The following is a 13,127-nucleotide window of genomic DNA, read 5'->3' on the forward strand; positions in this document are numbered from 1 at the left end:
GGCCGAGTGTAGGCCGAATGGCATCACCTTCCAGTGGAATAATCCACGGCCAGGGACAATGAACGCCGTGCACTCACGGCTGTCAGGCGCTACTGTATCTGCCAGTAACCATTATTGAGATCCAGCGTCGAGATAAAGCGGGCGTCGCATAGCCGCTTTAGAATATGGTGTATCCACGCCAGAGGATATGCATCGGGGATCAAGTTGTCGTTTACTTGCCTGTAATCGACGCACATCCGAAAGTCTCCGTTTTTCTTAGTGGCGATGACGATCGGCGCGCTATGGGGATCGTCCCTCGACCGTAACCCTTGCGCGAATACAGTTGTGATCCTGTTAGTCGTGGTTGTCACTGTCTCTGGGCGTTCAAAGGGGTCCTCGGGTAGATCCCGGATACTCGAGGCCCTTGCCCGTTTCCCGGCGACTGTTTCCTGCAGCAGTTCGAATGCCCTGTCGGCCACAATCCTAGCAGAACATGGTTCTGGGACTGCGACACCCTGTCGCGCTGTGTCCTTCCTGCCTGCAGTTGAGGCTGGCCCTGCTTGTGTTGATGCGTCCTGTAAATTGTAGTTCCTAAAGATACGCTGATGAATCCGGGCGTGTGACTTCGGTTATTGCATTTGGCTGCCTTAGTTGCTGTATCGGATGGACTGCTGTATATCCGATGTTCCGGTTCCTCGAAGTCGAAGTGTTGCGTGGGTGTTTAGCGCCGGCTCGGCCGGTTGTGTATCCACGGTGTATAGAACCCTGCAAGATATTAATGAGAATACTATGTTGATGGGTGGTATTACAGTCCTGCTAGCTGGAGACTATCGCCAAACCCTGGCTGTTGTGCCAAGAGGTACAAGAGCTGACGAAATAAAGGCCTGTTTAAAATCTTCATTTTTATGGCCACAGATAAAAAAACTAGAGGTCACGAAAAATATGCGAGTGCACCGAAACTCTTTTAAAAATTGGGAATGGCGTCCATCAAACAGTTGATGGAAAAATAGTTATAACATCACGCTTAGGAAATGTAGTCAAAAACGTTCAAGACCTTACATCCAAAATATTTCCTGACATTTCCAACATATCATGTAAAAGCTTAGATTGGCTATCTGAGCGCGCCATTTTGACAACGAAAAATGAAAGAGCAACCACTATTAATAATTTATTGCTAAACTCATTTGATGGTTTAGAAGTCTCCTATAAATCGGTCGACTCTGTTCCTGATGCTGATAATGCTGTTCATTACCCTGTTGAATTTTTAAATTCCTTGAATCCTCCAGGAATTCCTCAGCATAATCTGTCTCTTAGGATTGGAGCACCCGTAATGTTATTGCGAAATTTAAGTCCCCCAAAGTTATGCAATGGGACACGATTGCAGATAAAAGGTCTTCATAAGAATGTAATCGAAGCAACAGTATTTACGGTGTGCGCGAAGGGGTAAACAGTGTTTATACCCAGGATCCCATTAATACCATCCAGTCTGCCGTTTCAGTTTAAAAGGCTACAATTCCCTCTAAAAGTTTGATTTGCAATAACTATAAATAAATGGACTAGATCTTAGAGAAGATTGCTTCGCTCACGGACAATTTTATGTCGCATGCTCTAGAGTTAGCTCTGCCAGTAGCCTTATTATTCTCGCTCCTGAAGGATCTTCTAAAAATTTTGTTTACACAGAGGTTTTTAAGTAATCATATAAATTACCATTATTAAACCTAGAAAGTTTCAGTGGAATAGGTCTAATTGGAGATACCACATTAAAAACAACGAGCCAATTTCTCTACCTCAGGGGTAGTGTGGAATTGGGAAAGTCTTGACAACCGTACTCAAAACTAATTTTAAGCGAACGAAGTCGCGCCGGGTACAGCTAGTATATGTATAGATAGATAATAACTGTTCGGAGCAGCTGTACCTGCAGCGCTCTTGCGCTTTCCTTTTTATTATTTTCTTTATCTCTAGCTGTCCCGCTACCTATTCAGCAACTACATTGTAAAACCCGAATTAAATATGAAGCCAGACCTTCGGCTGCTTCAGTGCAGATTCGACAGGCAGAATAAACACGACACGTACATAAACTGATTGAATTAAAAAGCGTTATTACTACATAACTTAAGGGTGGCATTTTTGTTGTCTTCCCTCAAACAATTTGGTGACCCCGACGTGATAGCTGTTTTATTTGCAGTCTGCAACTCGGTTTTATTATTGTTTAATATCGTTTTAACAATATATTTTCGTTTCGCTGTCGTTTGCGGGCATTCCGTTTGAGTTTGTTCATTTCGCACTGTGAAAAGCCGACAGGCGGTTGATCTTTTCGTACATTTGGCGCTGTGAAAGAATCAAAACAGTGTTGTGCTGCAAATTATAAACAAAAGGTGAATAGCATTTAACTATTCTAAAAGTGCATAGTGCATACATATACATAATTTACAAGTCCGCTGTTATAAGGCGGAACAACAACAACAACAAAGTTCCGTTGCGTTTTCGACGACGCTTGGTGCCGCGCATTTTTCGCGGCAAAAGTTAAAGGGTTATTCGCCCCTTCGGACATTTTTCTTTTATTTTTTTTGTGTGCGACTAAGAAATAGCTGCTCCAGAAAACGCGGTTCGGGCTCAAAATGACGCGCCAAATTACATAGAATTTTTTCGCACCAAAGTGCAATCAATTCTGCGGCAAACAATCGCGATGAAATGATGAAGCGCGATTCCTTAAATTCGTCATTTGACTGCACACAGAAAAGGAGACTTCGAGTGATAGGCGATTGGAATTTTCTGAGGTTTTTATGGATGTGAAGGCGAAGCTCAATAGAGGCTTAGCGGCCTAGCGCAAATTGCAATTGTTGAGTACCACAGCTACCAACTCCACATCTATAGACATCAAGCACCATGCTGATCTTTCTTTTCGGACACGGAAGCCTCGATTACCCAACCTGGAGATTGCTCGTTTTCATGGATCTTATGCTGAGTGGCCGGACTTTCTCGCAACGTTCACCGCGGTCATTGGAAATGATGACGAGCTAAGCGATATTGAAAAGCTGCAATATTTACGGTCTAGTCTAGGCGGCGTGGCTCTGGAGGCCATACGCTCGCTCGAACCTTCAAATCCCAATTATAAAAAGGTTTTGAATCTGCTCATAAATCGATTTGATAACAAAGTTTTACATTTTCAGGCACACGTTCAGGCTATATTTGGTTTAAAAGGTGTCGAGAAGGGATCTGCCAAGGGTTTTCGCTGGCCACTACACAGCAAATTTAGGATGAATTACTGATTCATATCGTCGTTCACAAGCTGGATCAGCGGACTCGGGAAAAATGGGAAGAGGATTTGCCAATCGCTGAGTTATCTTCCTGGACTGCTATGGATTCGTTTTTGGAGAGGAGGTGCAGGATGATGGAAAATTTGGATCAAGCCTTGGTAACGCAAACACCAGGCCATCAGGTGGGAAAAAATGTGAATAAATATAACCCAAGTACACTCATTGCGTCTTTTACTAACTTAAATCATCCAATATGCCTATTTTGCGCTTCGAGAGATCATTATTTGCCAAAGTGCTCTCGATTTTTAAATTTGAGACCGCATCTTCGATTTAGAGAAGCCAAGAAAATGCACCTTTGTCTGAACTGTTTGCGCAAGGGGCATAGTTTGCAGCAATGTAAAGCAACTCATTGCAGATATTGTCGTAGCACTCACTATTGCATATGACCCCTGACTCATCCGCACCACTTCCATCATCAGACCCACTCTCGAGCTCTCAGCCATCACCATCTACTTTATCAGCACCAGTGTCATGCTCACAACCTGATCGTCAGTTATCGCACCCTCCACCAAATGCTTCAAATATTGTGCCAATAAATTACGTGTTGCTGCCAACTGCTATTGTCTATGTAAAAAATAGGGTTGGTTCATTTATGCCCTGTCGAGCAATCTTAGATTCTGCTTCTCAATTAAACTTACGCGCCTAGCTAGCCAGTTAAATTTGAAATATAGGCATTCGTCTACACTCATTTCTGGGATCGGTGAGTCCTCTATGAACTCTGATAAATCAGTTGATATTTTTGTGCAATCACGGGATGCAGGCTATCGTGCGTCTTTCACAGCTGTTGTGACTCACGGTATCACTGAGTATCAGCCGAATTTCAACATAAATACATCAGGATGGAGGATTTCACAAAACATTTCGCTCGCTGACAGTAATTTCAACCAATCACAACGAATCGACCTGTTAATTGGCGCTGGTCTGTTTTTCGAAATAATTGCTATGGGGCAAATACATTTCAATTTCACGACGGATCAGCAGTTGCCAAGGCGCTGGGACTAGCATGGGATTCTTCTTCTGACCAACTTCGTTTCAACTTTTCTCAATTATCTGCAAATCATCGAGTCACCAAGCGTATTGCATTTTCAACAAGAGCCAAATTCTATGATCCGCTCTGTTTAATAACACCGATTATCACAAAGGCCAAGATCTTTTTGCAATCCCTGTGGAATGCTAACGTGGATTGGGATGACAAATTACCAGAGCCCATTCTGTTGCCATGGGGGGAGTTGACCTCTCAGTTATCGATCGTCCAAAATTCGAAATTTTCACGATTCGTAATGCAACCTCAGGTTTCCATCCAGTTGCATGGATTCTGCGATGCTAGCATAGCGGCTTATGGAGCGTGGAGGCCATGGAGGAGCAGAGGTCCATTTATTCTGCGCCAAGTCGAGAGTGGCCTCTTTAAAGGCTTTGACAATTCCAAGATTGGAGTTGTCGGCAGCGCTTTTATTGGCAGAGCTTATCGTAAGCGTCAAGGAAACCATCGATTTCAAATGTGAGTTTCATTGCTGGTCTGACTCGTCTATTGTACTGGATTCGGCAGCCTCCGAGGGATTTCAAAGTATTCGTATCCAACAGAACAGAAAATTCAAAGGATGACAAAAGGCATGACTTGGCACCATGTTCCAACAAGCTTAACGGCCTCCATTCCTGCTGCAAAGCTTGTCGAAATGGCCCTCTCTTCCAAATGCAGTTAAGGATCTTCCAGAACGTCATTCCGCAGCGCTAATTGGAACTGTTTGCACTGACATTTCGATCAACTCCAAATTCCTTAACTCTTTTGATAAGTTGCAGCGTGTATTTGCGAACATTTATCGGTTCATTACGAATTGCAGAGCAAAATCTTCACCTTCAAGGTACCGTGTTACCGTTGAGGAGCTCAATTTGGGGACGGTACTTCTTCTGAGGAGCATCCAACAGGTTCACTTAGCCAAGGAGTATGGATGTCTTAACCAGGACAAGCCGTGTCCACAGAATAGCAAGCTGATTTCGCTGAGACCAATAATCGGCTCCGATGGATTACTTCGCGTTGGTGGAAGACTTCAGAATGGAAGCCTGGACTACGATACTAAGCATCCAATATTGTTACCCAAGGATCATCTAGTTACCAAGGCAATCATCGTATATTTTCATATAAAATACTTGCACGCAGGATCGCAAGCGTTACTTGCCACATTAAGGCAAAGGTATTGGCCAATTGGAGGACGAAAGTTCGTGGCTACCGTCATCAACAAATGCGTCAGATGTTTTCGGATAAAGCCTGTCACTTGGGAGCACGTTATGGGTAGCCTGCCAGCAAATCGAGTTCAGCCTAACCCAGCATTTCATACCTCGGGAGTAAATTAGTGTGGACCATTTTATCACAAGGCAGAGGCCCGCAACAAGGCACCCCACAACTGCTACATCGCCGTCTTTGTCTGATTCAGCAGCCTGAGAGGCACTCCTCGCACTATTTGGAGTGACAATGCGACGAACTTTGTCGGCGCTAAGAGCGAGCTAACCGAGCTGAAAGAGCTCGGCTTCGATAGCTTTGTCCTGCTTAGCTGATGGGATTGATTGGAAGTTCAGGAGGCGACTGTTAAATCGGCCAAATTTCACTTTTCTATAGTGGTCGTCGGTGCTTCCGTCATGGGCCTCGATGAATTGAGAACTCTCGCTTATGAGATTTCTGCCATCCCTAACTCCCGTCCACTCTGTCCAATTTTAGAAAACGCCGAAAGTCTTGAGGTGCTAACGCCGGCCCATTTTTTTTTTTTTTTTTTTTTTTTTTGGCGCGGAGTCCCACGGCCCACTTACCCGCCCAACCGACCGAGGGGCGCAGCCGTGTATCGTACGGCACGATTCGCGATAGGATAGACGCGAGATAGGAAAATAAAGGTAAAGGTCCGGGGAAAAAAGTAATAGTTAGATCAATCTTGTGCCAATGAAGCAAGTATTAATCGTTTTAGGAGCGGCAGAGAGTCAAGATTTGATATTACAGGAAAAAGTCTATTATAGTCAGAACATAATACTCTGAAAGGCTCATGCAAGGCATAGTTAGATCTACAATGATTTAAAATTAGGGGAATATAATTTCTAGTTAATCTACTTGGCACAGAAAAGTTTAGCCGACTTAACAAGTCGGGGCAGTCAATATCACCATGTATAAGGTTATAAATAAAGATAGTACCAAGCATCGTTCTACGGTTGGCTAGGGATGGTAAATTAATCAAAAGAAGTCTACTAGAATAAGAAGGTAAGATAAGATTTGCATCCCAGTTTAGGCGCCTTAAAGCAAAAAGAAGGAAATTTTTTTGTACAGATTCAATACGACCAATATGTATTCCGTATTGTGGACTCCAATGTGATTAGAAAATTTTAGTTTAGGGTCCAAGAGAACGCCAAGATCGTTTACAAGAGTTATTCTATCCAAAGAGCTGCCACTTAACGTGTAAGTCGAGAATATCGGATTGGCCCGATAAAAAGTCATCAGCTTGCACTTGGAGCCGTTTAAATTTAGTAAATTATCTCGGCACCAGTTTTGAAAATTATCTAGATCGGATTGCAAGTCTAAATGGCAGGAAATGTCCTTATACTGCAGGCACAACTTAACATCATCTGCGTACATAAGTACGCGAGAATGACTTATAATTGAGGGAAGATCGTTAATAAATAATGTAAAAAGTAACGGACCCAGATGGCTCCCTTGTGGGACACCGGAGGTAACACGGAGAATTTCAGAAATTGAATTTTTAAAAAGGACCCTTTGTGACCTGCCATTTAGATAACTTGAAATCCATTTAAGCAGATCAACTGGAAAACCTAAAAGGTCAAGTTTATGAATAAGAAGTAAGTGATTTACAGAGTCAAATGCTTTACTAAAGTCAGTGTAAATGACATCTGTTTGAAAACTACTATTGAAGCCTTTTATCACAAATGTAGTGAGCTCTAGAAGGTTTGTAATTGTGGATCTACGTTTAATAAATCCGTGTTGACACGGAGAAATAATTGATCTGCAAAAGTGCTGCAAATGAGGAGTAATAATTTTTTCAAAAAGCTTAGGAATAGCTGACAACTTAGAAATACCTCTGTAGTTACTGGCTTCTAACTTGTTACCTTTTTTGAAAAGAGGAATAACAAATGATTCCTTCCAAATATTTGGGAATTGGGACGTTTCTAGAGATAAGGTAAACAACTTGTGAAGAGGTTTGCACAGGGCCTTAGCGCAATACCTAAGCACGCACCCAGGAATACCATCGGGCCCTGGCGAATAAACAGGCTTAATACGAAGAAGATCCAAAAGAAGAGAGCTTTCTGTTAAAGTGGGACAGAATATGAGGTTTGACTTGGGCATGGTGTAAGAATAAGGCTGAGATGAATAATCTAAAGTAGAGTAAGTCGTTTGAAAAAATTGGGCAAATATATCGGCTATTGCCTGATCTGTGGTTCCCGTCATGTTTTCGAACGACAGCGAGGAAGGAAAAGAATTAGATTTACGCTTGGTGTTAACAAAATTATAAAACTGTTTCGGGTCCTGAGAGAACTGGACCTTACAACGGTTTAAGTAACTATTATAACACTGAGATTTAGCACGGTAAATCTTGACCGAGCACTTAGATATCTAGTAAAAACAGATTGAGAACCGGTATTTTTATATTTCCTAAAAAGTCTGGACTTTACATTTCTTAAGTGTGTCAACTCTTTGCTAAACCAAGGTGATTTATTGGAAGTTGACGGATAGTACCACGGAACACAGGAATTAAAAAATGAGTTTATTGCAGTATAAAAAACATTAACTGCATCGGACATATTATTGCATAAGTAAAGATCAGACCAATTAAAGCCAGAAATAAAATTATTAAGCCTCAGAAAGTCTGCCTTGCGAAAACAAAGTATTCGTTTGGATTTTTCTGATTTTTCTTCTATAACTCTACCCGTATCAAATGAAAGTTCGATTGTTGGGTGATATGGATCTTCAGGTTGCGTGAGTGGTGCTACTCTGGACAGAAACACACCTTCAGGATTCGATACAAAACACAAATCAAGTAGGCGACCTAATGAATTTCGAACATGGTTTACTTGAGATAGAGATATGTCAAGCAGGCCATCAATAAAATCATGTTGTGCTATAGGTAGTAAGACATTCGATCCATCCTCAGTGGACCAAGTAACTTCAGGTATATTAAAATCACCTAGAACTATCAACTGATCCCTATCGGAAAGCTTATTTGCAACGGACTTAATAACGGATAGGTGATTTAAATAATCAGGAAGTTCAGACAACGGCGGACTATAAGAGCAAGTTATGTATATAAAGTTACCAGGAAGCGATAACTTTACACAAATAAATTCAATGGTATTGAATTCATCAAAAATAACTCCTCAGACGGGAAGTTTGAATCAACTCCAATTAAGACTCCACCTCCCCGTCTAGAGGGACGGTCATACCTATATATTGTGTACTTACCTGGAAGCTAAAGATCTCCGGCTTTAACCAGGTTTCTGTGAACACAATAATATGAGATGCAAAGGTAAGGCTATCAGAATACAATTTAGTGAGTTTGCTATGCAAACCTCTTGCATTCTGATAGGAAAGAAGGAGGTTAGAAGTTAGTTTTTTGAAATTGGTACACTGGTTTGGCCTCGACTAGGAAGTTTTACTCCTACGGGCCCCTTCTTCTTTATCTTAGCCTCGAACTCTTTTACAACCATATTATCCGGCCAAAAGTCGCCCGAGCATATGGCTTCAAAAAGCTCGTTAGGGACAGTTATCTTGAAAAATGAAATATCTCTAGCATAAGAAAACTTAAACTTTTCCACCTTTACACTATTACAATCGGCTTTAGTTTTGTCTTGTATATAAGACAATACATCAGAAGATGTTTGATCAGGGGAAAGCCGAGAAACGAAAATTTGTTTCTTTAGTGGAACCACTGAAAGGGATTTTGGTGGAGCAGACATTGTTTCTGCAAAACCAACTTGAGCCGGTTGTCCGGACTCAGTAGTCCCTTGTGGTGGTGATACTACATTCTGAGAGATAGGTGAATCCACTAATTGTAAAACCACTACGGACAAATCGGAATTCTTAGACGTCCCTGGTTGCATGCATTCTGTAACGGATTGTTCGGATACCGAATCTTTTTTAGCTGCTGATCTTAGCAACATTTGAGGGTTTGCTGAAATAAGCTGCTGATCCGCCGGAATGCTCTGTTGTTCTTTTGATTTCGGTTGCGGGGTGTTCCCCTTTTGCTCCTTACCACCAGCGTCCTTTTTGCGCTTAGGGGACTCTTCTAATAGCTTACGACTATTAAACTGCGAGTCCAGCGCAGATAGGAGATCATCAGCTCGGCGAAAACTATCTCTAGCCACTCCGAAACAGCTAATCAGTCCCATCAGGCCGCCTTTAGTTTGGCACATGAACGATTTCATCTCGTTCGCAACCTCGACACAAGCGTCACAACAAAACTGCAAATTGGGCCCCTTTGAAAGGTCATCACTTGTCCGGCCAGTAAAACCGGCGCACTTGGTGTGCACCATATTTTCACACAGCCAGCAAGTCATATTAGACTGGTCAGCCCTGATTACGAGGCTGCATTTTTTGCAGAAGCAGACTAAATTTTTATTATTCATTTTATTTATTTACCACTGTACCAAGAAAGCGAAATTGAAATTTATAAGCGAGCAGTTATAAGTACCGCAAGAGCGCAGAAACTGCACGCTTAGAACTTTCAAAAGCAAAGAGAGCAAGAGAGCGGGAGCGTTAATAAGTTGAAGTGCATGCACAAAAGAGAAACAGCGTGGATATAAATAGGATAGAAAACACAGATAAGAATTAGGAAAAACTAAAACAATTTATTAGTATCAATACAAAGTGCACTCGCGAAGCGAACGGAGTTTAAATTTATGTTTAAATAACCGAAAGAAAATTTAATGTTGTTTTTATAAAACCCACCGATGGGAATAAACGAAAACAAAACACAAAATTCGAAGCGCAGAAAAAAAACACGACCGTTCACTTTGAAAGTCAAAGACGATTGTCTTTCCTGAAAGGCTCCAGCTACACAAGGTTTCCTGAGCCTGACATCACGCATCTCCTCAGCAGATGGCAAAGGGTGTCTCAGATGCAGCAGCAATTCTGGAAGCGGTGGAGCAGCGAGTATCTATCCTTGCTCCAGAAAAAGAGGAAGCGCGTCGAAATATCCAACATCAAAGTCGGAAGCATCGTGTTGCTGAAGGAGGACAACCTTCCACCCTTGAAATGGCAACTGGTGTGCATCCAAGGTGTCGTTCCAGGTGAGGACGGCGTCGTCAGAGTAGCTATGGTCCGTACAGCTACGGGTCTAGTCAAGAGAGCCGTCGCCAAGTTAGCGGTTCTGCCCATCGATTCCCATTTATTTGGAGCCGTACTTCCTCCAACGGGGAGAGTATGTTCAGAGCACCTAGTCTAGTGCGCATAGGTGTATGGCTGCACCTGCAGCGCTCTTGTGCTCTCCTCTTTATTATTTTCCTTATCTCGCTAAGCTGTCGCGCTACCTATTCAGCAACTACATTGTAAGACCCGATTTAAATATGAAGCCAGGCCTTCGGCTGCTTCAGTGCAGATTCGACAGGCAGAATAAAAACGACACGTGCATAAACTGATTGAATTAAAAAGCGTTATTATTACATAACTTAAGGGTGGAATTTTTGTTGTCTTCGCCTAAAAAATAACAAATCGGGTAATTCACTTTGAAAAAAAATATATAATTTAATTTGATCAAATTAGTGTTTAAGCTGAAACTTAGATTCCATTGTCGACGATTAGCAAACCCTCGATTTAGAGAATGAGAGCAAATGGTAAATTGAGAACAATGAAAACGAGAGTAATTAGAATGAGAGCAATGTCGGCTTGAGCAGCGTCTACAGATTTCCTGTATTGGGGACATCTGTTTATAATAAAAGAGGCTGTTCACATTAACTGGCCACTCTTGGGAGTCGATTATTTAGGGATCACTCTAAGTGAGCTATGAGCTTATTATTATCGCTAAGGGAACGGAATTTCCATTATACTTGTATTTACTGATTTTGTGCTTATGTGGTATGTATGCTTATGTGGTAAATATGTGGGTGTAGATATGTTACTATAGATATATTCATTAATACAATTATAGCCCTAAACTTAGTGATATGTCAAAACTTATCAGAAATCGATTTAGGATGACTTTTTTAAAAGGATGTTAAACGGCTCCAAAAAAAAGTTCTTCTTTATATCTTTATTTTCTTGCAAAGTACATTAATATAAATTAAGATTTGATTTATCTATCTAATTGGCCAGGTTATCTGCTAAAAAGTTAAAAATGAATTAAAAATCTAAAGTGCTTTTCAAAAAAATTTTAATACTGACAACATTTTATATTTCAAGATAAAATTTCCTCAACTAAGAGATTCGGGAATCTATGAATGCCAAGTATCAACAACACCGCCAGTTGGGTATACCATGATTTTTTCAGTTGTAGGTAAGTCCTGCTTGGTTAATGCCTTACAATTTGATTTTGCTGATACTTGCACACCTAAAACTGATAAGTGTTTACCTATTTAACGAAAAGTGTCTTAAAAAAAGTTTACATTAATATTTAAACCACTATAATAAAAGGTAGTCTGTTTGCAAAAGAAAGACATTTCTCCCTTAAATTATATATTGTTAGTAGTTTTACGCTGTCTGGAATTTAAGGGCTGGTATCGGATGACTTCTTGGCGTGATCGAGTATTGGTATGGCACGTCCGATCGACTTGGCTGTGGCGCTTGAAGGGCAACTTGCTGGGATGCTGGTGGAGCTTAAGTAACCACGATGCTAGTGCTTCGTTGAAACTAGGGAAGGATTAAAAGGATTGCGGGTTGATAAGTTGAATGCTCTGCTTTACATTGTTGTTGTCGGATTGGTATAGTCGGGCGTCCATAAAATGTAGTGTTGACAACTTTCGAGTTACTACTGATGTCATCGAAATCAGATCTCTTTTTAATTGGTTGGTTAATTTCATTCTGAGTTTAAATATGCTTATAGGTGTCTTTTGTGAGCTCTGTTATCGCTGACTTACGTTTTGGGATAGCCCTCTATGTCAAATAACACTGTAAGGGGAGAAAAGGTAATAATATTGGTAAAATTTTTTCAAATATATGACCCGCAAGGACTTTGTGTTACCGGGCTAATCAAGCTCAAACCCAGCATTTTAATTATTTGTATTGCGGCTTGATTACTAATCTTTCAAATGCTGAAACTCTTTGTCAATTGTGCGATATCTTTTTAAATACCTGGTCTTTACACATGTTAACTTGCTAGTTGATTCATGCAAGTGACATTCGTTAAGGATGTTAAGAATTAACACGAGAATGTAGTCGTAGAAGGTTGTTTTTGAGTAATAAAGTAAGTCTTCGATTAAGGTATATCATTTTATCGAAATCATTTTCATGAAATGATTGAAATAGTTTCTTTTATAACTTGTGTGAAGCGAACTTGGTGTTCATCTACAATTAAAAAAATGTAAGGCTTGTCTTTTTACCTCATTCGTATTTAATAACTTTTTGGAGCTATTTTTTATTAACAGATATCATTGGTAAGTTGTTGTTATCAGTCGTGATAATATGGTATCTATTTGAGAGGGCTCCGGAAAAACACTTATAAGTAGACAAATATTATTGGCTTTTTTTCCTGCCCTACTCACTCCAACACATACGTCATTGTGTCTTGTGACTAGTAACACCCAAAACAATACAATACCCTTTGTGCCACAGACTTCTCCACCACTTCATACAAATAAAGCGCAAGCTAAGCCCGCAAAAAATGGTTGCGAATAAGCCAAAGTCAACTGCCC

The 13,127-nt window shown here is 40.9% G+C and overlaps 1 protein-coding gene across 2 annotated transcripts in view; it reads left to right on the forward strand.

Moving 5' to 3' along the window:
- LOC108042233 (protein CEPU-1) overlaps positions 1–13,127 on the forward strand; it is a 288,251-nt gene that overhangs the window by 100,128 nt on the left and 174,996 nt on the right. For both annotated transcript variants that reach the window (XM_044458803.1, XM_044458804.1), the window contains exon 4: positions 11,680–11,773. In XM_044458803.1, the coding sequence (XP_044314738.1) occupies positions 11,680–11,773 (94 nt within the window). The remainder of the gene's footprint in view (positions 1–11,679; positions 11,774–13,127) is intronic.

This window comes from Drosophila rhopaloa, unplaced genomic scaffold, assembly GCF_018152115.1.
Source record: "Drosophila rhopaloa isolate 14029-0021.01 unplaced genomic scaffold, ASM1815211v1 contig_172, whole genome shotgun sequence".
NCBI lineage: Eukaryota > Metazoa > Arthropoda > Insecta > Diptera > Drosophilidae > Drosophila > Drosophila rhopaloa.